At 33.2% G+C, this 27,474-nt stretch overlaps 2 protein-coding genes across 3 annotated transcripts; one reads left to right on the top strand and one right to left on the bottom strand.

Moving 5' to 3' along the window:
• The first annotated feature begins 8,931 nt into the window (after positions 1-8,931).
• LOC122587423 (protein TIC 22, chloroplastic) lies at positions 8,932-14,461 on the top strand. 2 transcript variants are annotated; one of them, XM_043759587.1, is made up of 8 exons: positions 8,932-9,427; positions 9,968-10,030; positions 12,577-12,651; positions 12,764-12,814; positions 13,299-13,358; positions 13,459-13,530; positions 13,722-13,757; positions 13,817-14,461. In XM_043759587.1, exons 1-8 carry the CDS (start codon positions 8,957-8,959, stop codon positions 13,925-13,927), a joined length of 939 nt encoding a protein of 312 aa, XP_043615522.1. In that variant the 5' UTR covers positions 8,932-8,956; the 3' UTR covers positions 13,928-14,461. The 2 variants fall into 2 exon arrangements, with proteins under 2 accessions (XP_043615522.1, XP_043615523.1); XM_043759588.1 differs by having other exon boundaries at positions 8,934-9,427; positions 13,835-14,461.
• A 1,747-nt stretch (positions 14,462-16,208) lies between these two features.
• Positions 16,209-21,409, bottom strand: LOC122588667 (pre-mRNA-splicing factor SLU7-like). Its single transcript, XM_043760827.1, has 6 exons — positions 21,264-21,409; positions 19,031-20,154; positions 17,218-17,434; positions 16,957-17,060; positions 16,625-16,693; positions 16,209-16,538 (listed from the first exon to the last, which is right to left on the bottom strand). Exons 1-6 carry the CDS (start codon positions 21,277-21,279, stop codon positions 16,461-16,463), a joined length of 1,608 nt encoding a protein of 535 aa, XP_043616762.1. The 5' UTR covers positions 21,280-21,409; the 3' UTR covers positions 16,209-16,460.
• Positions 21,410-27,474: the final 6,065 nt, after the last annotated feature.

Raw genomic sequence — 27,474 nt, 5'->3', positions numbered from 1 at the left:
ACTTTTAAACACAGCCCTAAAATTCTTACACCCAGCTTTGATTTTGTTCCATTTTCCATGAAGTTGACTCATGTTATGATGACCATCTTTTGAAGCCTTGTTAAACATGGTCTCAATCTTTGTCCAAAACACGTTTTCCGTTTGACTATTCCCCTTGACCGCGTCTTCAGTAGCATGCACCCAACACCTAGTCAAAATCACACATTCGTCTTCGGTCCATTTCCTCTTTTCTGCAACCTCCTTTCCTTGTTTTGTCATTCGCTTCGGCGGTTCGACTACCTCTACTTCATCGTCTACATGAGTGGCAGAATCAACACTAGTACCCGCCCGTTGATTGTCCGCGACATCTACCACATTAGTCGGCTGTGGTGGTGGTGCGGCTGCTGCTGTAGCTTGTTAAAACATTTGTGCCGCCTGCAATTGCTGCAATAAAAGAAGGTTGTTTGCGTTGTTTATACCGTCAATCGGGTTATAACCCACTTGATTATAAAACGAAGTCGAAAACGGGTTCACATGGAGTGGAGGCATCGATGGCGACGACATATAGTTGAGTGGGAATCGAGAGTTGGTAGATTGAACTTGTGGGCTAGACAACGACATCGCCGGTGATGGTGGTGTAGGAAAGTCGAGAAGGTTTTGAAGCATGTCGTCTTCAACATTTTGATTGGTTTTGTTGTTTTGGTTTTGTTTGTTTTTCTTAGGCATGGTGGCTGTGGAAGAAAAATAATTGGAGAAAGAGAAGAAGTTGTTTTGGAGGTTGGTTGTGGAAGAACAAAAAAATGAAATGGGGGTCGTCTGTGTGGAAGAAAAGAAGAGGAGAAGAAATAGATTGGAGATATAGCCGTTAATTTCAAAATGAGAAGAAGACAATTTTTTTAAACCGTTGCTACATGGCCCACAAAGGAGCGTTCGTGGGAGTCCCTGGGAGGACTAAATGTGAGGACGCACTACTTTGGACGCTCGCTGGCAATAACGTCCGTCGTCTTCAATACTTTGGATGCTCGCAAGACGGCCTTATAAGCAGAGGCCTTGTTGGTCCTAGAATGCACTACTTGTGTTTGATTTACTAACTTATAATGTAAATATGAAATAACAAGAATAGAGACGAGAAGTAAAGAATTTGTTTAGTTATATGTATTACAAACTAAACGATGAAAACATGGATGGTTGTTTTGCAACAACAGTAAACAAAAAAGGAAAAGATTCGTTAAGTTTTTGAACACACAAAAACTTAACAAATAAGCAAAGAGAATAAAGTAAAGAATGTGGAACACACCAACTAGATGGTGGCTAGGTCAAGTGATTCCTTTTATAGGCAGATAAGGAATCACATGACAACCCTAGTAGATGTTGACACATGAAGGTTGTCAACTATGTATTGGTGGATCATTCAGATCTGCAGAGGTCTCTTTCCTTCATCTTGTTTGTTTCCAAAAACGGTATGAAAGAGAAACTCCATTGCACAGAAATAGTACAAGGTCACATGGCTGCATCTTGATCTTGCAACACGTGTCCTAGGGACCATCCTTCTTATCTTCAATTCCCGCTCATGTTTGACTTACAAATACTAGACGGTGAGTCATCGAACATATCCTTTAGACTTTGAAGATAGATCATGTTTGCAGATACAGGCACTCGCTGAGAGCTCGCTGAACGATTCACTCGCTGAGTGTCTCAGCTAATCCATAACTCAACAGGCCTTATATTAAATAGTAGATTGTTTTCCGCCTATGATTTATTTTTACATAACTCAGATATATAAATATACAGGTTGACACGATATTCTTATGGCCATACACCTAATGAAATTTCACCTATGTTGTTCAATTTAGTCCCACGACGATTTTAATTAGCTCATGTAAACACTTGAAATAAACTTTAAGTTAAAAGCTCAACCTAGATAATCTGCTTAAGGTATGTCTTTGTGCAGTATGTTCTTCTTGAAACAAAAATATCAATTATATATTGTCATAGTACTCGTTTACTAAAAAATTACTCACATTAGATACTCAAATTGCTAGCTAGTATCGAATTGAACCACGTTCAAGTGGCCTAGTAATCAGATAACCCTTGTGCTTTCAAACTTCCTAAATTACTCCAAATACTCTATAAATCACTCAAGTCATGGATAAAATCATGAAGTTCACCCCCGAAAGGTAAGAACTTCTACCGAATAAACTAATCTTGTATTAAAAGACGCAAGTTTTCTGAATAAAGAAAACCAACCCCAGTTACTTAAATTATTTATAATTAACCTTATCAAGCTCGATCAGTCTAAAAATTATTTATATTATTTTTGCAAATGCTATGAATAGTTTGGAGAAACAAAATTCTTATATGCAAGAATTTCCTGAAATAACCTTAACTATTAATGCTTAAAAACAGCATATTTTAGGCTAATGTATAATAATAATCCATCCATGTCATTATTCCAACACCAGTGCTTCAATAATTGAGGGCCAAAAAGGTGTTCCAAGATGTTAGATTTATATTCTAGCTAGCTTTTCAAAAATATTTTCCACTAAGCATATATAACTAGAAATTTTAACTGTAACTTTTTGCTTTAATTTCCAGTTCGTTATTCTCATTTAGTTGGAAGGGGGAAATTAATTTGGAATCACATATAGGAGAATATATATATAGATACCAAGGGCTCAAGGACGGTTCTACAATTTTTGGGCTTACACTACAAAGACTATCGTTATTTACTTATGGATCACCAACGACCCTGAAAATGCCAAATTAATGAATTGAAGTTTTAATTTCTATCCCAGCCAATTTTGCTTCGATCCTTGGTATTTTCTAGATTTTTTCAAACCAAACACTCTTAATAATATGTTTGAAAAAAAAAAGGGAAAAGAAAGACTTTAATTTCTTTATAGAGGTAAAAGCAAATATGTGAACAACAAATTAGATACTTGAAAATTTTGATTTACATTAGACTTCAACTCGTTCTTCTTGTATCTAAGATTCTGATCAATTATACAAGATAGATGAAGATGGTTGCAGGTTCACACACTTGATGATGACCTAATTAGTCTAGCTAATTAATTACTACTCACTTGGCAACAGTAAAGCGCGCGGCAAATATTGTAATACCAAAACAGCTCACTTGTCGATCACTGTATATTTATAATTATATAGTACGTACACGTACACTTAATTAATACAGTAGCGCGATATATATATGAAGGCATGAAGCTGTTATAATGATCAAGTAACATAAATGCCCCACCTGGAAATATATTTTGCGAGTTCATTTATCTCTTCATCACTGATAACACCATCTCCATTCGTATCAGTACGACGCAGTGCACGCCTAGCTCTAAAGCACGAGAACCGTACGCCAAAGCTCCTCAAGCCTACCCTTAATTCCCTCTGACTGATCTTTCCATCTCCATTGGTGTCTAATTTTTGAAGCAGACCCTTTAACTGGTCATCCGCCGTGGGCGCTTCCAATTGTCTAGGATACCATGACTTTCTCATATCTATATATCAAAAAACAGGAACACGTACAAATTAAAGAAGACTTAATTTTTTTTATATATGATCACAATTATTGATGAGAAGTGATTTGCGTTAATGCTAAGAGGACCAACATCAACATATATATATATATATACACGCTGCAGGACATGTATTGTTATATGGTTAAAAGAATATTTATTCCTTGTTTTTTTATTTTTAGTTAATGTTATGATTCGGTGAATAAACAGAATCATATATTTTTAATTTGTATTGCATTATTAATTAGATGAAGTTTTGATCTAGCTAGTCCGGCCCATATGCGAATTCAATCATCAATGGGTATGGAAATTAATATCAACCGATCGATTAATTACTTGATGCTTAGTACGTACAAAGCTACTTACATTTTGCTTTTCTAGTTATTCCTATCTACGGGACAAGCTAGACTTTAAAAGAATATTTGTAGACATATACAAGTCATGAAAAATACCCAAAGCAGAAGAAATAATCTAGTTAGCAGTTGCTAAAGCGACGTGGGAAAGAACTTCAACTTAGACTACAAATTTTCAAATAAAGGAGAAGTTACCATATATCCAAATTCCTAATACTCTAGGGGTGTGTTTGGTATGATGGAATGGAAAAGGGAGAAAGAGAATGGAAATGGCTTCCCTTGTTTGTTTGCAACGAAGAAAGGGAATGAGAAAAAGGGAAGGGGAATCAATTCCATTCTCTCCATTCTCTACAAATTGTAGAGAATGGAAAAAAAAAAAATTTTTTTTTTTAAGATGTTATATGTAATAAATGTATTATTATTTAAAATTATATTTTTTTTATATATATTCATTCTCTGTGGGTATCAAACAATGGAATCCATTCTATTTCCAAATACTCATTCTCTTTCTCACTATTTCCATTCTCTATTATATTTCCATTCTCTATGATTCTCTCCTACTAAACACCCCCTAGTAATTAACAGGGGCTTCAAAGTCATTTTTTCAAAATAAAAGTAGAAAAAAGTTAATTGAGGAGTGTTGAACTTGTTTTGGGATGTTTGTTTTTTTGTCCCTCTTTCAAACCATTCCTAACCATACATTTTCATACACCGTTATATTATTGAAGACTCAAAATCAGTAAAATATGACAGTGAACATTATTTTTTTTTCAAGCTATTATTAACCATTCAATATCTCACCCTTTATTTTTTCTAGTCACACCAATAATTTACTGTTGTTCACCCCATGTTTTAAAAAACGGTTTGAACTGGCCAGGCAGACTGGTTCGACAGGGTTCCAGAGGGATGGCTGGTTTTTGCAAGATTCGAATCAACCGTTTTTTTCCGGTTCAACCTGCTGTTTTCGTTTTTATAAAATGTGTATATTTTAATGTTACTAGGTGCTTATCTGTCATTTTGTGTGTATGAACAAAACATATTTTGATTTGCACATGTTAACAAAGAGTATTAATTAATTTGTGCATGCATGCTTGCGTGTTGAGGCTTGCGTCAGACCCCTAGCTAGCTTGTAGCGATAAAAAGGAAAATACTTGGTACGTGTTGCATGCATTTATATGCGGAAATTGAACAAAAGTCGGGAGCATCGATTCACCAAAAATTGTTTTCTTTAGTTGGTTTTACACTGAACAAAATATATACTTCATATGTTGTTAGCATCAAAGCCAAATTTTGGCAATTAAGTAAAGATAATGTATTCCTTTGATCATTACTCATCAGTAATCATTTGTTTTAAGAAAAACACTTCAGAAAATTGATGTTCAACAGATACTTATCCTGCCAAGAAAATGGTTATTTTCTAATTAATAAAATTATCTAACCTTATATATTATAAAGCAAATAGCTTTTTCCACATTCAATAACTTATTCTATACTTATATATCTATACTATATTATAAAGTAAATAGTCTATTTCTAACATTTTAAATTTCAACATTTACTTCTGTAAATCTATTCTATATTTACCTAAAATAACTAGGTATAATACTATTTCTGTTTATTCAAATCTCAACCACTTATTATTTTTCACTCTCCTCCATAAATCATTTTATTCATCTAATTCATTCAAAATCTTTTATCTCAAAAACTGTACATCAAAAATTTATAAAAATTTTGCTCTTTCATTAGAGTGGTCATTTGATATACTTTCAACGAATTTTTAAATCCAAGGGCGCACGGAGCCCGTAAGGTAGATCACTCCATCACCGCCACCGCCATTACATCACCACCCCGCCATCACCTCCATCACCGTTGCAACGCATGGGTACCTGTCTCTCGCATATTATAAAGCAAATAACATTTTCAACATTCGACATTCAACTATTTAACAAAACTAAATTACATCAATTACCTATACTACTCGTTGGCGTCGCTACCACCACCACCAATCGCAGCCGCCGCCGCTACTGCCGCCACCGTCAGACGCCACGCACCATTACCCGTCACTGTTACTACCGTCGCCGCCATTACATTTCCAACACCGCAGCCACCTCCACCACCGTTATTACTGTCGTACGCCACGACTACAACCCATTACCGTGTTGTCGTTATTACTCCGTCGCATCGCGCGTGTACCGTTCTACTATAATCTTAGTATAGTAATAGTCTAGATTAGAAGATTTGGAAAGATTGGCCGGTAGGCATAAAGAGTAGTAATTATTTGACAAGGAAGGAATTGGTATATTCATCATACTTTATTATCTCTACTTTTAAGAGGATGCCTTGAACATGTGTAACGAGCAAGGAATCTATAAATATGATCATCCATTCCGATATGGCGATATGTGATACATTAAACACACAATCCATAGGATTTGAAGTCCAGAAATCGTGACCACTCAAAGAAACTTTATACGTGGTGCTGGTTGATTAAGATAATTAATTTACTTCAAAGTTCAAATTGAATGTGAAGAAGGTTAATTCCCATATATACGATTCCCTGCTAAATATACTAGCTTTTTATTATCTTTTTCTTAATTTAATAGTAAGTTACAACAAGATTGTGTTCTACCTTTCTACATCCTTATCTCCGTCCCTATAAAATTTTCTAGTGTCGTATTATTGGTATTTTTCGCATAGATACTAACCCGTTTTGTTAGCTAACTAATCGTAAATTGACTACGTCGTTTTACGGGTTGCCTAAAATCGGATGAACCAGCATGACTACAAAAGGTAGTATATTCTTTTGATCCATAAATTCGAACTTGAAATCTCCAAGTATTTGATCACCATTAGAAACCAACCTTTTACCCCTAAACCATCTTTATTATAATTACTACCGGAGGTTTGGGTCCCGCTTTGCAGGACTATAGTTATCGTGTTAATACAGTTTTATTATGATAGTCTGCTTGCGTTAAAACTACTTGAAATTCTAAAATGAAAAAAGTGAAAGAAAAAAATTAACAAAGAACTAACCTAAAGAAAACTAAAAATGTCTATCTTAAAAAACCAAGAAAACCACGTTAAAAAGTTTGCAATATCTAATACATACATTTGGTTTGTGCAAGAAAACAAAAAAAAAAAAAGAAAAAAAGAAAAACAAAATGTTGAGTAAAGTTTCTAATATATATTAGTTGAGAACACAAAAACATTAGTATGGTGAAGAAAACGAAAAAAAGAAATCCAAAATAGTGATGAGAGGTTAAAATGAACCAATCAAAAAGAACATCAAAGTAACAAAAGTGTGAAAAAAAACATAAATAATAAAACTCAAACGAGATCCAATATGACAAAATCTATATAGTGACGCGGAGTCACGGAGTTAAGATGGACCAATAGAATGAATGAATGATGTCATGTAACGAATATTAAAGGGGGCCACGTTGCGAAAGTTGGCTAGGTATGAACTATTTCTAAGCATGCCCCTTAATGATATTGTAATAATTGGTACTCATCCCAGTATCACACACTATATTTCAATACTTCAGTATTATTCAAATACTAATATAGGGCTTAGGTATAGGGCGAAGCGGGCAACCGTACAGAGCACTTTTTTTAAGGCCCCCGTCTTTTAAAATTTTATTTATGTAAGTTATATATATACACATTATTATATTATATTATATTATGTTATATACAGTATCGCTATTTTTGATAATTAACAATAAGCATTCTTATTGGTTGATTAAGATGATACGTACTTATTGGTTGATTAAGATGATACGTACGCACGTATATTTGCTTTTACGTTGTCGGGTCAAATTCGTCGCTCTTAAACTATTGCCTTTTTTTCTTCTGGCTCGTCCCAAGCGCAAAGTTCATTAGGGCCGCCCCGCTAATATTTTATGAACTTTTATGGAAATGAACATATTAAACAAATATTTTGTTAAACATTTTTTAGTAAAAATATAATTATAATTCCAGGTTCATAGAGAGAAGGTGAAGTTCGAAGAAAGAATATGAAACTGACATTTATATTTCTAGTTTTAGAAAACGAGTTAGCGTGAGGTGACATGCTGAGTTGACTGACAGAGCGATGTGACATTAACTGTTACGAATTGTTCGTTTGTCGGATTGAAAAGAGAGGTGGATGGCCGGAGACTCGCTGTTTGTTGGAACATATAAATATTAGTATGTTACGAGTATATAAGAATCTCACAGGCTCACGTGAAGCCGCTTTTGACTTTCGTGGAAGAAAAACAAAACCTAGAGTGTGTATGGGCTTGCTTGTATAGCCCAATTTTTAAAAGTTACGACTTACGAGTATAAAGTAACTTTTGTAACTCATAGTTCTATTTCGACTTGAAAAACAAAGGAAAAAAAAAAAAAACTCATATCGTAATATTTTATTTTATTTTTGGTCTGGGATGAACCTCATGATTCTCAAAAAACCTCTTAATAATTCACTCCTACAAATGGAGGAAGTGAGATTCAAACCCCGATGGATTTCCCAAGATCAAAGACCTTACTAATAGGTCAACCCATTGGCCATATAATAACATACTTATTTAAACTAAAAGAACACCTAAGCTTTAAGGAAAATCAAATTATTTGATTTAGCTAGATAATAAATCATTAACAAGAGGTAATGTTTTTGAAAAAATAAAATTGCATTTAGTGTAAACGGTTGGTGATGTTGGAGAAACGGGAGGGATATCCGCGCAATGCAGCGGTAGAGGCGTAGAGCGGTGGCGACGGGTGATGGTGACATTAACCGTGTGGTTATTAATGTAAAGGTTTTGACGTAAAAGGATAACATAGTTAATGAAAAGGGGCACTTGTAAAATATGAGATATGTGGGAAGATATTTGGTTTTATGTAAGGATGTTTTAGAGTTTAGGATACGTGTGTTAAAAAGTTAAGGGTAAAAAATATAATTCAAATGCTGAATTGTTTAAATGAAAAAAAAAAATAGATTATAAAATAAAATATATATGTCAGTATGAGTATTAAAAATTACGTTTGGGCCAATGGTCCAAAATAAGCCCAGCATAAAATCTATCAAAAACACATCTTCCCATTGATTCCATTTCATTTCATATGATTTTGTTGGTAATGGAGAAACCAAACACTCCTTGTTCATCACCTGCTGCTGCTGCTGCATCATCCCCAAATCCCTTCACTTTCTTCCACCATCATTTTCTCCGTCTACACTCTCACATCACCACGCGTCTCGATGACACGCGCCGCTCCATCACCAAAAACATTATCCAACAACTCCACCAGCACAACCATTCATCATCACTGCCGTTGGCTTCATTGTCACAACAACAACAACAACAAGATAATAATAAAAACAGCAACAATATTGTTGGTGGTGGGGGTGTCGGAAAACATGTTTTTGATGTGGCTTTAAGTACAGCTAATGTATCGAAAACACTTGCTGGGACTGAGCTGTATACTGTTAGTAATTCGGATAATGAATTTGTGTTGATATCTGATCCTAATGGATTAAAGTCTATTGGGTTGTTATGTTTTCGTCAAGAAGATGCTGAATCTTTTCTAGCTCAGGTACTATATATATATATATATATATATATTGAAAAGTTATTTTGAGACTTTTTTTTGCAACAACCTTTGAGAACTTTTCAAATCAAGCCCAACCGATGGTTATTCTTTACATGAAAATTGTTTTTTTTATTGTTTTCTGAATAATTTATGTGTAATTTTGAAGTTTATAATTGTGTAGAGCCATGGATTATCATCCGTTATACAATTATATGGAGATTTGGATTCTTGATTACATGTGCACGAATATTGCTATGATCACATTTATGCAAGTCGATCACATGTAATCATAGCAATATTCGTGCACATGTTATCAAGAATCCAAATCTGCACATAATTGTAATCCATGCTCCACACAATTATAAACTTTAAAATTACACATAAATTATTCAGAAAACAATCAAAAAACAATTTTCATGTAAAGAACAATCATCAATTGGGCTTGATTTGAAAAGTTCTCGAAGGTTCTCTTAAAAAAAAGTTCTCAAAATAACTTACCATATATATATATATATGTAATAAAGGTGAATGTGGAAATTGCAGGTAAGATTGAGAAAAGGGGAATTGAGAGGGAGGGCAAAGGTTGTACCCATTTCACTTGACCAGGTGATGTTTCTTGAATTTTAGCTCCTTCAAAATTATTGTCTTTTTTTGGAATTTAATTTGTTGATTAATACCAGTATTTTTTTAGTACTAGTATGATATGATTGATTGTGCGTTATGTCATTGGTCGCTGAATTCCTTCACTTTTGGTTTCCAAATAAAAATAATAAATGAATTGTGCCTTAAAGGTAGATTTCCTTATTCAATTAAACCTAGTTCAGTGTTCAGATTAGTATACAGTACATTTGGGTTATGTAATCCATAAAAACCAGTATGTGAGCATATGAAAAGCCCTTGAAACATCATTGCAGATTATATGATATGCGTGTGTTTGTGTTGATTTGTATCATGTAATTGCTAGGTATGGCATTTTGGTATTGTGTCTAAGAGGGTTGGCAATAGACCACTCATTTCCATTTTCACCACTCACTTCTAACCAATCACATTATGCCACCTCAACTCCACCACTCACTACAATTTTCATTTTATTTAAACATTAAAATTTCATTAAATTAAAACATTACATAATAAAACATACATAATAATTAAAAAACACATAATACTAAAACATTACATAATAAATAAATAGAAAACATACATAATAATATTAGAATACATAAATACTAACACTCGGAGTAGTTCAAGTCCACACTACTGTCGTCGTCGTTTCGATGAATGTAGCGGTAGGATTCAGGAGACCCGGCAACGTCTCCGGGTGGAGGAGATACGTACTCCCCCCTGGGTCAGTATGGTAATCTACATACCGACCACCACCGACACTGCCTTGCCAGAATGTCCCGTGGTCTAGCGTGGTTGTCAACGTCGAGGAGGCGACGGTAAGCTGGAAAATAAGTTGATTCAGCCAATCGATCTTCTGTCGAAGGTATACCACATACTCATTTTCGGTCGCGCTACGAACCCGATTGAGAGCTTCAATTCGGTCATTTTGGCTTCGTAAGCCGCCTTGTTGTCAGATACGCTCTGAATGACGTTTTTTACTTGAGAGCGGTGTCTTGAGTTGTTATTGAGGTGGATTTGCATCGCCGTTTTACAATCCCAAAGGTTGATTGTAGTGTTGTTAGCCATGATGTAAAAGTGTGTAAAATATAGGGTTTTTTCTCTAAAACCCCCATATACTTTTCATTTTGTCCCTTCAGGCCATCGAACTTTTTTGTTCCCTAATAGGTCATTAAAAGTTGTCAAATTGTCCCATCTAAGTCATCGAACTTTTTAATTTCCTATTATGTCACTAAAAGATGTTTATTAAGTTTTACAATAACCACTTCCATCTTTTGTATCGCCATGATCATTTATATACCCGACCCGTATATATTAAATTACATAATAATATTTTTTTTCTAATTTTTTATAGAAACATAACTTAATAATAATATGTTAATTTTCAATAATATATCAATCTGTCCGACGTATTTTTTTTCCCGAAAGTCGTTCGATTGAAAGATGTTTTGACCAATTTCTTTCACCTGGTTGATTTGGGCACATGCTTCCTTGTAATCATTGTATTATCAGTAGGTTTTCTATTTGCCGCCTATTAATATTTATATAGTAAGTAAACGGGCTTAGAGAAAATATAATAATGGATCTCCGGTTACCCATGGGAAACCTGTTACTTGATAGTTAGTAAGTAAACAGGGACCCGCCGGGTTTGTGTTCGGGTCTGGGATGTGGATTTTTAGTCGGATTTGGGTTCAGGATTACCTAAACTCTGCCTAGAACATCTTTAAGCTTAATAACATCTTTAGTCGAAAATAAAAAAATCCAATGACCTAGATGGGACAATTTGACAACTTTTAATGATCTAGTGGGAAATAAAAAAAGTTCAATGGTCTAGAAGGGACAAAATGAAAAGTATATAGGGGTTTTAGAGAAAAAACCCTAAAATATAAATATATGTGTTGGGTATAATTTGAAGGTAAAGTGTGTAAAAGTTGAGATGTGTTTGTGTAAAAATTGGATATGTATTGTGTGTGGTATATATAGGGAAGGTAAGAAAAGATTAAAAAGAAAAAGAAACAAAGTAAACGGCTCTAAATATAACCGTTGCCTAGCCTCGATTTCGTCTCCCACGTATTATAGCGTGTGTGGTCTGACCACGCATTCCTTCACCACCACGCGTGGTGAGATTTTGGTGGTAGTGTTCCGTCGTGGTTCCGCGCTCACCACGCACCTATAATCCGTCTGATGCCAACGCCCTAAGTTGTAGGGGTACTGCTTGTGTGTGTTTATAACTAGGATGTCAAGACCATTTGACCAAGCTTTTTCGATTAACATGGATTACTTGCAGAAACACTTTCAACTCATATTACCCAAACCACTTGAGAGTGTGGGTCCCAGTTCAGTTTTATTTTTGCCCATGCGCAGTTTTTAACCATAAATTAGTCAACTTAATTATTCTGATGACAATACCATTGGTCCTTTTATGGTTGTTAATCATAGCAATCCCCACTTTTATTGGTTAACATATATTCTACACATCTGTTACATTCAGTGTTACCTTTCTGATATTTGAATCCATTTTATGTATATAGGTTTATATGTTGAAAGTTGAGGGAATTGCATTTCGATTTTTGCCTGATCCTGTTCAACTTAAGAATGCAATGGAGGTTGGTGATCCACGTATTACCAATATGTTTGTAACTAAGAGTAGTAATTACACAATTCCAATTTCAATTGGCCTAACTGTTTTGTCTAAGTACTTCATCTTGGTGTTTACAGCTGAAAGCTTCTACTACCAATAGTGGATTCGACGGAGTCCCAGTTTTTCAGGTATTAGAAATGACTTATTGGATTTAATCTTCTGACCTTTATGTCTTCTAAGCGACAATGTTCTTATCAGCCCCAGCTGTAATATCTCCATTGAATGAATTACGCTTGTGAAATAAAATCTATTGTAATAGGCAAGAACAGAAATCTTGCCAGTCTGCCACTGCATTTAAAGTTGAATATGCACTTCTGTATAGTTAAAGAAATGTAATGACCTAGGGATGTAGCACTTCTATATGAAGCTTTTTATGCACAAAAATGATCTAGGCATCTAGCAAGTTAAAAATGAAAAATCGTGAACTAATTTGATATTCTTGATTCCATATCGTAAGATTTTCCTGTAACTCGGTTTGGGTACCTTTATAACATGAAAATACACAACGGGTATACAATGAATAACAAAAATTGCTCTTAGTGTTTTTTCTCTCTTTCCGTTATGCTTATTTTTGGTTCTTTTGTTTCTTTGTGTACTTGTTTCTTTGTGTAGTCTGACCTGCTGGTTATAAGGAAGAAAAACAGACGTTACTGCCCTATATATTTTAGAAAGGTTCGTGTTTAAGATTTTAAACATCTGTCAGCTTGTGAGGAGAAGATTCAGCTAGAGTGTTTTACTTATTAAACTTGAATCATATATGTTGCGAAAGCAGGAGGATATCGAGAAAGAATTGCTAATGGTTCCACGAGGACCTAGAGGACCAGGGATTTCACAACATATTATGGTATAATCATCTTTCTATGCTTCATGTTCTGTTGTTTATATGGGCATATGTATGTATATATTGCTGAAGGGTGATATTATGAGATCTCTGAAGGGTGATATTATGAGATCTCTTGACAAATTTGGCACGCTTATTAGCTCATTTTAAAGCTCTATTCTGCACTGATAATGCTATTTTATACCTTTTTGCAGGTGGGAAGTCTGGAAGATGTTCTGAAGAAAATGGAGGTAACTAAACTTGTTACTTCATTTTTATATCCCAACTCCCAATTCATTTGATCATATAGAAAAATAACATGTGGCAGATGAGTGAGAAAAACTCCGGCTGGGAAGATCTGATTTTCATTCCCCCTGGTAAAAGTCATTCTCAACACTTGCAGGAAGTTGTAAACGCATAAAAACAGTCCATTCATATGCAAGTCATGATCAAAATCGCCCCTAAATGTAACAATTATCAGTCACCTTGCCAAAAAAAAGAAAAGAAGGTAAAGCCGTCATTCTCCTATAAGTTGGTCATTTGTTATGTCAGGTACTTTTCAGTAGTTGCTAAACAGATAGATGCATTTCCTAGTTTTGAACAATGAGCGGAAATGCCTAAGCATGTAACTTAATGATACAAACTTTACGGACCATTTGTCAGTGTGTAACTGGTGATGATGTATCACCCATCTAGAGGATGATGAGATCACCATCAAAGTTCCTATTGTTGCATATTGGCTTCCCGGCACCCATAGCAGTTGAGTTGAGGTTTTATGACACTGGAATCGAACTGGTCTGTAATTTGCTTTTGCTTTTAATATAGTTTGGAATGTTATGTCCTATGAAACTGGATATGGGAGGGTGATGAGATTTAGTATTTCCAGAATCCAGAGTATCGATATTTTGTTATTAGATTATTCTAACAGATTAATTATCATTTGAATTTAACTTCATCTGTTAGACTATAATTGATCCTAAGTTCACTTGATTCATAGTTTTTCTTCTTTTGCAGAAGTTGATAAACATTTCATTTGTATCTCACTATTAAACAAATAGGCTATATTTCATTCATATTTAAAACATTTATCATTTTCAAATGAATCCCGGATATAATGGGAGGTTGTACATTTCTGAAGAGTTCTCTTCATAATGCTGGGTTTCAAATATATTCAAACGGATGTACAAATTAATGATATTTCTATTTGCAATTAACATAATTAGTGCCAAAGCATCATTAAATTGATTAAATTCAATATCATTCAATCCTACATCATAGTCAGGTTTATCTCTTACGGTGTAGCTGTCCACAAAAGTTGGGTTTTGCCCCACCCGACCCAAAGGGGTTTGGTCCATGGAGCTAGAAATGGTTTGACCAAACCCGAACCGGGTTGAACCCAGTTTTTGGTCAAAGGTGGACCGGTTTTTTTAGGTATTTTTCCTAAAACCGAACGCGACCGGATTTTGAAACCTGAAACTGGTTATGGTCAAATCCAGGTTTGACCGGATTCGTTTTTGGTTTTTCTGACCCGGTTTTGCAAACCGGTTTTTGTGTGCATCTCTACTTACATGTGAACGAAGGAGACTAGTCATATAGAGACCAAACATCAACAAATCAAATTAACACAAGTCAACATCAAGTACCATTTGAACACAATGAAATGAAGTAAATGCAGATGGCCAAGATGATCTTCAAAAATCTAAAATCGCAGTCTAATCCGGTCGGCAACCAGGCACATGCCCTTACAAAGTGGAGTCCAATTAACTTTCAGTATGAAAATGGATGAACTGAATGTGATTAGGTCATCACCTTCAACTACCACCTTCATATTAATAGATGCAATCTAGTTTGAAGAATTCGTGCATCTGATTTATGTACATTTTGGTGTTGAAAGGTGCTTTAAGTTGCACAATTAAGATTCCATCGTATCATGAAAGTGGTGGAAAACTTAAGTTAGAATTATGAGAGGTGCATTTTTATATGATATATTTTTCAACCCTGAAGGCTTTGTTGCTGAAGACCTGAAGTTCATGTTGGCCTGGAATAATATAACCACCCATTGGTCGAAATAAATAAAGACATCAGCAATTCAGCATGCACACAGTTGATCAACACGAGGTGGTGATGATCCGAAATACTATTCACTTTCCCTAGATGATCAAAAAAAAAAAAGCTCCTACTACCACATACGCTCTCTAGGCTTTCACCAATACTCCAATAGTATGTGAATTTTTTGTCGTAGAAACATCCTGATACAACTTGCTAGAAATGAAAAGGTAAAGGTTGTGTAAGGAATAATATCTATAAATACATGCTACAATACACTTGTAACTGAAAAAGTGGTACTCTTGCAGGGAAAAGTTTTCAAAGCACTGTTTCTGAATTCACCATCAAAAGTGAATATTAAATGGATGAGGTTGTTCATCCAGAAAAGGCATTCTATTCTTTTTACTAATAGAGTAACCCATGATCATTTCCAGACCTTTTCTTGTTAATTTCAATAGTAAGAGAATATGAAAACCTTTGTAAGTAACTTTTGACAAGTCTGATGCACAAGCATTTAAGAATCTACGCATGTCAAATTGGAAAGAAAAAATAATCTTACAGTTAAGCCCAAAATAAAATAATATATATTAAAAAAATCAGTCATATCATTCTGTTCTAGAAAAGAGAAGTTCATTGGTCAGTTCTGGCGCAGAAAAGAAACAAATTTACATGCATAAAACACAGAACCATTATGCCAAAGAGGTCATTGTGACATTACAACCCACCATCAAGTAAAATCGAGATAATACAAGTGTCAAAACACTACCAGCGACCTCCTATAACTTACAATATGAAACTAATACAATCATGTTTCATTATTGTAAACTTGAAGCTCACAAACTTCCCCAACATCTTCAATAAATGGGTAGTTGAAGATAAGAGCATGAAGTGTGGATTATTGATGAAAACTAGTTTAAGAAGTCTTTCATTGGATCGTCATGATGAACCTTCTTCATTCTGTATGCCTCCATGTCTTCAGCCGTGACCTGCAAATCAGAAAGAAGTGAGATTAAAACCAGAATCAAGAATATAATTATATCTGGAATGACATGGTAATAAACATTTCACATACATCATCATTCCACTTGACATTGTATTTGCGCTTCCTTTCATCTTTCTCTTCTCTCTTCCGCTTGTCCTCCTACAAATATACGAAGCAATAATTAATCATTTTAGCACCCACCTAAAACATTAAAACATAACCTCCACAGAACGCTTTGCTAAATCGAATAACATCTCTTAAATGTATGAAATAAGTTTCTTTACCATACCAGAAAAATAAACGCAGCTGAGTATCTAAAAGCAAAATCATTTTCAAAATTTGGCATATCCTCATGTTTGGGGTATTATACATACAGAAGCCCGACTAGTAAAAAGCAAATAAATGCAGAGTCTCAAACTTACCTTCTTAAGTGATTCAGCCAGTTTATGTTGGTCCAAAACCAAGTCATCTGGAATGTCAGTTCCCCAAGTCGCAGGCTGCTTCTCTTCGGTTGGAGCAATCACATCTATTGAAACAAAACATGTTATTATTACATGAAAAGGAAAAACTTATAAGAAAAAATACATTTACATACGTAAATTCAAACTTCTGACAAAAGACTAGCTCAAGTAACAATATATAGTACCAAGAGCAAGACAGAAAATAATAAACGGAAAACGCACCTTCTGTGGCCTCTTTGCGAGCAATATTAGCCTTCATGAGGTCTGTTGCGGCTTCCACAGCTTCTATGCCAGCAGCACCAGTACAATAGCTGTTCCTAACGAACTGCTTGCAGCACTTGTAACCCCATTGATGGTCCTTCCACCACGAGCCCCAAACAGCTGTGTGGTTATTGATATAAACATCCTCTTCGTATTTGCTCTTGGGAAGGGCCATCTCCTGCAAATAACAGAGACACTCAGTGAGTCGGTTATAAGATACAAGGCTTCTCTAAAGATTTGAAGACAAGGAGTTGGTTATACTGGCATTCAAAACATCTGTATTAAACAACAATTTACAAAGATATTTAGGTCATTCAAGTTCATTCAAAACAAGGGCCCCTATTTTAACAAAAGCCTGATCTAAGGTTTTTTAGCACATTAAAGGTCTGTTATGTTTAGGCAACGTATGTAGTGAGGGAGTACGCATTGATAGTATTGTTGAGAGAATCTTATGGACTTCAATTATTTTCTACGAGAGATAGTGCCCGCGTGTTGCGGCGGTGAGATGGTGGGGGTGATAGGTCAAGTCATAGAGTATGATAGCCAAATACCTTAGCCGTACGAGCTCCGCTCTCGTATTTAAAATTCGTCAAAAGTATATCAAATAACATCTCTAATGAAAGAGCATGAAATTTTAAGATCACCCATACAATTTTTATAATTTATCGATATACGGTTTTTGTGATAAAAGATTTTGAATGAATTAAAGGAATAAAATGATTTATGGAGGAGAGAGAAAAAAAGAAGTGGTTGAGATTTGAGGAGAGAAAAGAAAAGGAGTGGTTAAGATTTAAGGGTATTATAGGTATATTAGGCTGAGGTGTTTAAATTAGTAGAATAAAAAGAGGGGTATATTAGGTATATCAAATCCTTAATTGAGATTTTAAAAAAAAGGCAAAATGCTTTATAAGATAGTATCAGATATTAGATATTTCATAACCCTTAGCTTATCATGCACAATGTATCCTTCACGCATCTCAGAAGCTGCAGTGTGGTAAATAAAATGTTGTGTACTTAAGTTTCCTTGGAACAAAAAGTCTTGGTAAAAGAGTAAAACATTCTTTAGTCTAAACTCTACTATTGATGTGCTATATAGAGAAGAAAAAATTAACTTGACCACTTGAACATACCCAAATAAGAAATTTCTGTGTGCTGTTTAGTTGTACAAAAAGTGTATTTAATAATATTAACTAATAGTAGTTTATACTTTATATAGGGTAAGTTGGAGAACCAAGGTCCATCACTGGTATTACGTGTAATAATTATCCAAAAAACCGACACATAATTGCTATTAGATCATGAACCATATAGCCTGTGGGTTAATCTCAGGATCAGTATCATTCAACCAGGTATCATTATTCCAAAAGATCCAAACCATAAAAAATCACTTTAGGTCTTGTTTATATATAGAGTTTGGGGGGTGGGTGGAGGATGTTCCAATTTCTTTGTTACAGCCTTCTATAGAATGGGGGGTTACTAAAAGGACTGCAACTAGATAGGACTTGAAACTAGTTGGAAGACAAATTTGGTAATTACAGGCATCTTTAAGAGTAGTCAGGGTCATGTATAACCTAGCAATACTAAACGGGCATGCATACCAACTCGAAACATCCAATGTTGGGGCAAACAATTTACAAAACGAAAATCAACTTTTAATAATCTCAGAATATATGAAGCAAATAGGACAAGGCATAAATGCAGAAAAAAGACCCTCAGATGATCAGCTAAACATCAACCATGCATTGGCAACATAAGAAAAGAAAATATAGCATACCTGGCCCTTAATGATCCTACCAGCCCGATCATACTCAACTTCTCTCTCACTTTGCCCCAGTAAGAGCTCTCTCGGAAGCGGTTCCTCGGCAGCTGCATTCCCATACTTCTCAACAATCGTTTCCTTCACTTGAGATTTCAACTTCTCTTTATTAACCTTAAAATTTTTGTACAGTAATTCAGCTTGTGAAGGAGCCGCTTGCATGTGCACATCATTCCCTTTCTCAAATGCTTCCCAGGCATGTATATTTAATTGCTTAAATTCCAAAGCTTGCCCACTAAGTCTGTTCTGATTATCCCCTGAATAGAACTTCTCATTCGGATCCATATCTGGAAGGGGGTCCTCACGCATGGATCGAGTTTTCGGATCATAATGTGCAGAGTTGACATCAAGATTCAGAAGGTATTTTGCTGTATCCTCACGAATACGCAGATTTCTCACAGTTCCTGTAGACCCACCTCCAGTTGTACGAACACGCTTCTCAACTTTAGCAAAATCCATCTGCTTGCTTTCATCGACTTTGGCTTCATCTACTTTCAAAGCATCTTCATTGTCCTCGTCATCACTGACCCCTTCTTCCACATTTCCAGTATTGTTCTTCTCTAGCTTTTTTAACTGCTGATCCTTCAAGTGCTTCTTCCGAGCTTCATCACGAGCTTCGTATCTATCAATGACATAAGCATACGAAGCTGGATCATAACCATTCCACCTGTCCCGTTTCCCATCATAATCGAGCTCAAAAATCTCAATTTTCTCATCAGGTGCTATGTATTTACTGGTATATTTTGCTCCAAGCTTCCGTGGCCTCTCCATGCATGCCTTGGTGTTGTGGGTCATAGCTCCACAATTTTCACATGCACCCTTCCTGTACTTTTCAGCTTGGAATATTTTTGCTCCTCTGTCATACCAAGCCTTTGTGTAATTTGGATCCGACTTCCATTTCCTTTGATGTTTCAAACTCGGCCTCTCTGGATTGAGATACCAAGGAGCAGATGACATATACTGAGGAATATGTGGATTGATTTCTTTTCCATCTTCATCAACCTCTGCAGGTGCAAGCCCAGCTTTACGAGCTTCTTCCAGTTCCATCTGCTTCCTGTGATCCTCCCTAGATTTGAACGCCACTGCAATACAAATAAAATTTAGTGACCCATCATAGGAACATAAAAGTCACTCAATGTGATAGCATTTCCGATAACAATATACATTAACAGCATAGATCATGATTGGTAAACAGAACAGATAGCCATATTGATTTGCAGCAACATCATGCTATTTAGCAAAAGAAATTGATGTCACTATAACAAGATTCTTGAGATGTTAAGTTACTGATTGTTTAGTTTTACATCTAAAATAACATATACCAATCTTGGTGAAGTCACTAGTTAATAGAAAGATATCCCCTTTTATGACTGCGGATGATCAGATTTCATATGCTCATATGAGCCTTGTTAGAATTTGATGAGGTCATACTTGAAGATGTGAGTCTTTCTAGGACTTACAAATATAGGTTAGTGTGACAGAAAAATTGAAGCCACCTTGACATCCACCTTCTTTGCCTCAAGATGGATGAATCATTCTCGTATATGTGCAAACCGTTACCGAGTGTATGTGGTTTGGCATGACCGGGGGTATGTAGATTCGATCGAGGTAACAAGTTGTGTGGATCCAAAACATGTTATAACATATCACTTTTTGTATGTGCTTCGATTTTTTTAAGCAACCATTTATACATTCATAACAATTACCCAAACAAATATAATCCAAATCTTCTAGCAGAACACTTTTAAAAGTTATAGGCATTAAAACGCAATTTTGTATCGTTTTTTTTAAACAAGCTTATATTTTTTAAACAAGTTTATAACTTTCAGTCTTCTGCAAATTATATTTCCAATATCTCCAGTCGTTGATTGTTAAAAAATTGCAGAGATAACTAACTGAATGGAAGTATATAATTTGTTTAATTATAAGATTCACTTGATTGTTTCTAAAAAACATAAATATCTATAGTACATGATATATATATATAGGTACAGGTATACAGATATATAAGAGGAAGATGAGATTGAAAATCCAGCAGATTGTAAGAATTAAGGAAAGCTATTTAATTGTATCTATATCTATAGTAGATGTATATAGGCATATACTCGTATATAAAAAGCCCTAAGTGTAGCATAATGAACAAATTGAAGGGAAATAGAAAAATCAATGAAGTTCGTAGAGATTATAATACCTGATGCGGTCGCCATGGTTGATCTGTAGTCGAATCTACGATTTGACAAATAATAGAAGGGTGAAACCCTAAATTGAATTGAATTTATATATTTCGCAAATGGGGGAGAAATACGATACGGCGGTGATGATTGCTTGATAAAGAAAAAAAATTAAATTAAAATTCCAAATAATGGTTGTTTTATTTTGTACGTCGGTTTGGGGTTAAAACTTAGATTAAATCTGATATATATATATATATTATATATATATATAATATATATATAAAAGGTTTTTTATCCGCGGTTGTTGATTTAAATTTTTCTAAGCTTTTTAATATTAACATTGATAGTTAGTATAGTTAGCAAACAGTTATTATACAGTTATTATAATTATGTTATTTTAATTTGTAAGGATACATGAATAAAAAATAAAATATTAATTATATAATTAACATATAGTGGTACAAAGTTTTTATTAAGAACATGTTACATTAAAATTATGAAAGTTCAATTTAAATAACCCAATTTAACAAAAGTCAACTCTTAGGGGTGTATGGTTCGCAGAATTTGTTGGAATTCGATGGAATTGAAATCTGAATTCCATTCCATACCTGTTTGGTTCACAGAATGGAATTCAGATTCCATTCCATAACTTGTTTGGTTCGTAAGGAATTAGAATTGGAATCCTTCGAATTCCATCATATGAAGGAATTCAAGATTCCTTGGCAAATTGGATGGAGAGTTTTGAATTCCAATGAAATTCACAATTTAACTCCTTAAAAATTATTATTATCTTTTATAAAACAACATGGTACATAGTTTCAATTGGATTCTGATTGACACGGTAAAAAGTCAAAATAAAATTATAAATCAACATGGTTGTTGTCGACTGCTTAGCCTTTTGATTGACACAGTGAAAAGCCAAAGACATATCGAGCTGCAAATGAAAAGATGACAATGAAGCATTATTTAGTCTTGGATTTTAGATGACAATGTTTAAATAGTTGATTATATATGTGATTTGATTCTAAAAAATATTTTATTTAATGAATTTCATATTTAAAGATTTTTTTATCTAATTAAATATCTAATTATAGAGATTAAAATCTTTCAAATAACAAATATTATGAATGAATTAGATATTATATTTCATGCACTATTGATAAATATAAAATTAAGTTAAGGTGTAATAAACATTTTGATTTTGGACGGATGAGGCTAAAAGAGAAAACTAAAGGATATATATATTTAGGTTGAGGGTTAGTATGGAGTTGTATTGCTTATATCTTTCAATATAATTAAGTCAGATAATTTCGATCCATATCTATAAGTTATCGTATCAATTGTAAGGTTTACATATATTTGTTAATTTTGATTTAAGATTTATATTGAATTTTATATTATTATTTTAAAAACATATTGTGGAAAAAAAATGTGGAGATGTCACGTAAGAAAAATCTTACGTGTCAATATTTAAAAATAATTTTGAATTAAAGTGGATGTCTTTAAAATGTCAGGATAACTACTGTTTTATAATGTGTGTATATATATATAACTAATAAAATACTAATATTATATTATATTAAAAAATTATAAATAAATTGTGTTGAAAAACAATAATATTGTAGTTATTTACAATAAATTAAATGAGTATAAGTATATGTAAATGAAATTACATGATGCAGATATAAAAACAAAAATTAGTGATCAATTCTCTGCATACAGAATCTTCATAATATATTTGTATCATTTTAATGGGATTAGCTTGGATGCAATTAACTGCTTCATTTTTTATGAACTTACCTTGAAAATCATGGGAGACATTTTTGTAATATATCAATCATCTATATGATATGTGTGTGACTTTATATATAAACTTTACAGTCAACTGCACATTCGATTTTCCCATTATTAATTTAACAAAATATAAATAAAAGATGCTAAAATTGATGGTTTTGTCATTTTTATAACTTTTGTTTTTTTTTTTTATTATTCTATAAACTATATATAATAATTATGTTTTCTATAAAAATCATTAGATATTAACGATTTACAGTTAAATACTCATAACTATAACAATATTTATTACGTTAAAAAACATATATAAAGTCATAGTTTAATAACTAAAAAATCAAAAAGTAATTTTTAAGAATTAATATAAAGCTTATGAATTATTTTTTATAGTTATATCATTAAATTAAATACTTTTTATAATTATAAAACGTTGAAAATTACTTTCCATAATTAATGACCATATTTAAATTTATTAAATTAAATCTAAAAAACTATAAAAAGGTATATGACATCATGATTCTGATATAAATAAAAAGTTGAGTTTCATTTAAGGATCTAAATTTTTTCATTTTGAAATTAAGGTTTCTCTTTTATATATTTTTAAAGATATGTAATAAGCATTTTGCCCACCCATATAATAGTGCCTTGTATTATCTGTTATATGGCAAGCATTGGTGTGGTTTATATGGTTTTGGAGTTGACTCGATTTGTAATTTTTTTTTTTAACGATAAATTTAGTTTTAACAATATTGTCTCTTCATATATTCAACTTAGCTAGACAAAAAAAACCGATCTAGGACAACTTATGTTTTAAATCATGGGAGCATTTGTTGCTCACACCATAACTTGAACTCATAACCTTAAGTTCTCAAATCTCATGGTTGGTAATTTAATTTATACTTAGTTTTGAATATCCGAAACCCACTCTGAAAATGGATAACTCAAAAAAATCACGTACAAACAACTCATCCATTCAAACCAAGTTAACCAAATGTAATAAATATTGCTTTTTATCCAGTTAGAATTAAAAATATCATTATTTGTAGGTTCAATGCAACTTTAATAAGGTAAATGAAAAGAATAAAAAGTTACAGGTCATTATAAAATATGTTGTTATAATAGTACAACATCTTTATCAGTATCTTAATCTTTATATTGGTTGAACAAATATTATAACAAAACTAAGATAAAGTCATCAAAAATTAACAACAGAGTCGGATGACCAATCTTAGTTGTAACTAGGTATGACAACGGGTCGGGTATGGTCCGGGTTTTGCCAATCCCGGACTTGGATCTGACTGGTTACCGTTTATTTACTAACTGTCTGGTAACGGGTTTCCCCACGGGTAAACGGGAATCCATTATTATTATAGTTGTTTTGTATATGATAGAAACTAAAGGAAAAATTAAAACTTGAACTTTAATACCCATGTAAACCAAGACGAGCTAAAGCAATCCAATAACTTGATGACCTCTTTTGAAGTACTTATCAACTGTAAAACGACATTAATATATCTTTACATAGTTATTTGTAGAATCATACTCAAATTTGCTACTAGCATCACTGTATTAATTATATGTTTATAACATATGCTTTGAAACACTACACTATAAGCGAAAATTTTGATATTATTATTATTATTATTATTATTATTATTATATACGGGTCGGGTATACGGGTTTCGGGTATATGGGTCGGGTGTACGGGCTTTCATCTAAAACCATCCTCGGACACGCAAAAAAATTTTAAAATTATTCTCATACCCGACTCTAGGCTCGTATACCGAGAACTGAACCCGGCCCATAAATGTCGGGTTTCGGATTTTCCCATCGGGTATGAGTTTCTTTGCTATCTCCAGGTCTTGTAACTCTTTTATTAATTGAGTTATTTGTATGCTTTTTATACATGTCCACATTCTATTGGTGCATTTTGTTATATCTTTTTTCCTACAAACATTAAATTTATTAGTATTTTGTCTATTATCAAGTAAGATGTTTAGTTTAACGTGTCAAACCGTAAAAACTAGATCTATACCCGGTCGTTGACCAGGTTTGAAATTATATATACGAAGTGAATATCATCATCAATCTCAATTAAAATTCATCCTACAAAAGAAATTGAGATAATAGAGAATTAGATACATTTTAGATAAACATATTAATAAGCAAAATTATAACATATTAGATGTATGTAATGATTTTGAATATTGAGTGGGATTCTCTCATGTTTAATATATTTGTATATAATTTCTAAATTTCCTTATTTATAAAACTTTGACTTTGACTTTGTATTTTAATGGTTTAGATTGATTTTTGTTATATTTTCAATGGTCTAGATGAAAACTTAAAATGTTTTTTTCTCTTGGCTATGGTAGCCATTAATATATATAATTAGAACATCAAACAAGAAAGGAAAACTAAAATGAAGTTAGAGTTAGAGTTAGCGTTGAGCCGTTGAATGACCAGCTTTGATGATGGATGACACATTTTTTTGACTTTTCAATTGATAAAAGTATTGGTTAGAAGCCATTACGAGAATTACTCAGAACAATTACTCAAAGTTGTTTGTTTAATACTCATATCCACATGTTTTATAAAATTTAATATTATGGATTACATAAAGCGTTTATGCACAAAACGTGTTGCATAATTAGCATCAGTTTTACTTTAATTTGATAGAAAGAATAAACCCTAAATACGAGATGGTTGGAAGCTTATTACGAATTTTTTACCAAGACTTTGTGTTTATAATAAAGACAATAAAATTTGTTAAAGAATATGAGGTTTATGCTATCTAAGTAATTTATCTAATTCAAGAATTTTAAGCAAAAATCTTCCCGAGGTATATGAAAGTTATATACTGAAAATTGAGACATAGACAATTTTAATTTTATTTTAAATAGAGAATTCTGCTTTTAGATTTCAATGAAGATGAAAAAGTATTTTAGACCTTACAAAACATGAGAATATAATTTTTGATCTCCAACTTTACGTATAAACATCCGTCTTAAAAATAATAGTATTAACCACTGGATCGAAGTTGAATGAATTATTTATCGTGTTAGACTATGATTTTATGAAAATTTTCATTTATATTTGTGTTACTATAAAATTGTACAACCATTATATCTATATATTAATAGGACTTGAGTAATAAACAGTAATTTGGATGAATAGTAACCGCTTACGTGGCGAGTTAGTATTCGTTTACCACACATCTTGAACTACTAATCAGATTTTGCCACATCGCATTCCGTTCTGATTTTCAAACGCGGGTTACTTATTGGTTTTTTTTCACACTTTTTTTCTTTTGGGTTTTCAACTAATATGTTGCAACTTTTCATCGTCATATCTCGCATCATTATGTAGCATGTACCATTATGTATCACTAGATGGTCCACATATACCCCATGTTTTTATTTGGATTTTGCCATATCGGATTTCATTTGAGTTTTTTTTTCTTTTGGTTTTCTTGGTTTCTTGCACAATTTTTTTGCTTTTGTGTTATTTTCTATTATTTCATCTTATACCCCGCATCACTATTTAGATTTTGCTATATCGTATCCCGTTTGGAGTTTTTCTTTCGATATTTTTATAGTTTGTTTGCTTTTGTGTTATTAAACGTGAGGCTAATGAACAGTCCCACCGCCACATGACACTGTTCTATTGGTCCACATACACCCCGCGTTTCTACTTGAATTTTGTCAAATCGGATTCCGTTCGAGTTTTTTTTTCCTCTTGGTTTTTTGCACAAATATTTTTTTTCTTTTGTGTTCTTTTTTATTGGTACATCTTATTCCTCGCATAACTATTTAGATTTTGACATATCGTATCCCATTTAGAGTTTTGTCTTTCGATATTTTTCATTGTTCTTTTGCTTTTGTGTTTTCAACTAATATATTGAAAACTTTTACTCAACATTTTGGTTTCCTTTGTTTTTTTTTTGTTTTATCACACAAACTAAAAGTATGTATTAGATATTACAAACTTTTTTACCAGGGTTTCTTAGTTTTCTCGCACAAATATTATTTGTTTTTTTTAAGTTATTTATTGGTTTTTCATACTTTAATCTTTTGAATAATTAAGTTATTTAATGTAAGTTATTTAACGCAAATAGACTAGCATAACGAAATTGTATCAAGATTATAATTGGAGCCTGCAAACCAAACCTTACTAGTTTTAATTAAGCTTCGAAATGAAAAAAAAAAAAAAAAGAAGTTGTGAAAATGTAACGAGTGTGGGCGCGTAGAAAAGGGGTATATGTGGCAACGACTTTTCCACAGAGCAGGTGATTGCTCTCCACCATCCAAATGATCAAATCAAATTTAACAAACTCTAAAAATTTTATTAATCATTTTGAACTAAAAATCCCCTAGTTTATTCTAATAATAAATACAAAAGAAATTCGAAATACAGCTCTCTCTAGCTGCTTCTTTA

This window comes from Erigeron canadensis, chromosome 2 (genome assembly GCF_010389155.1).
Source record: "Erigeron canadensis isolate Cc75 chromosome 2, C_canadensis_v1, whole genome shotgun sequence".
Taxonomy (NCBI): domain Eukaryota; kingdom Viridiplantae; phylum Streptophyta; class Magnoliopsida; order Asterales; family Asteraceae; genus Erigeron; species Erigeron canadensis.
This window is presented reverse-complemented; position numbering and strand designations above follow the sequence as displayed.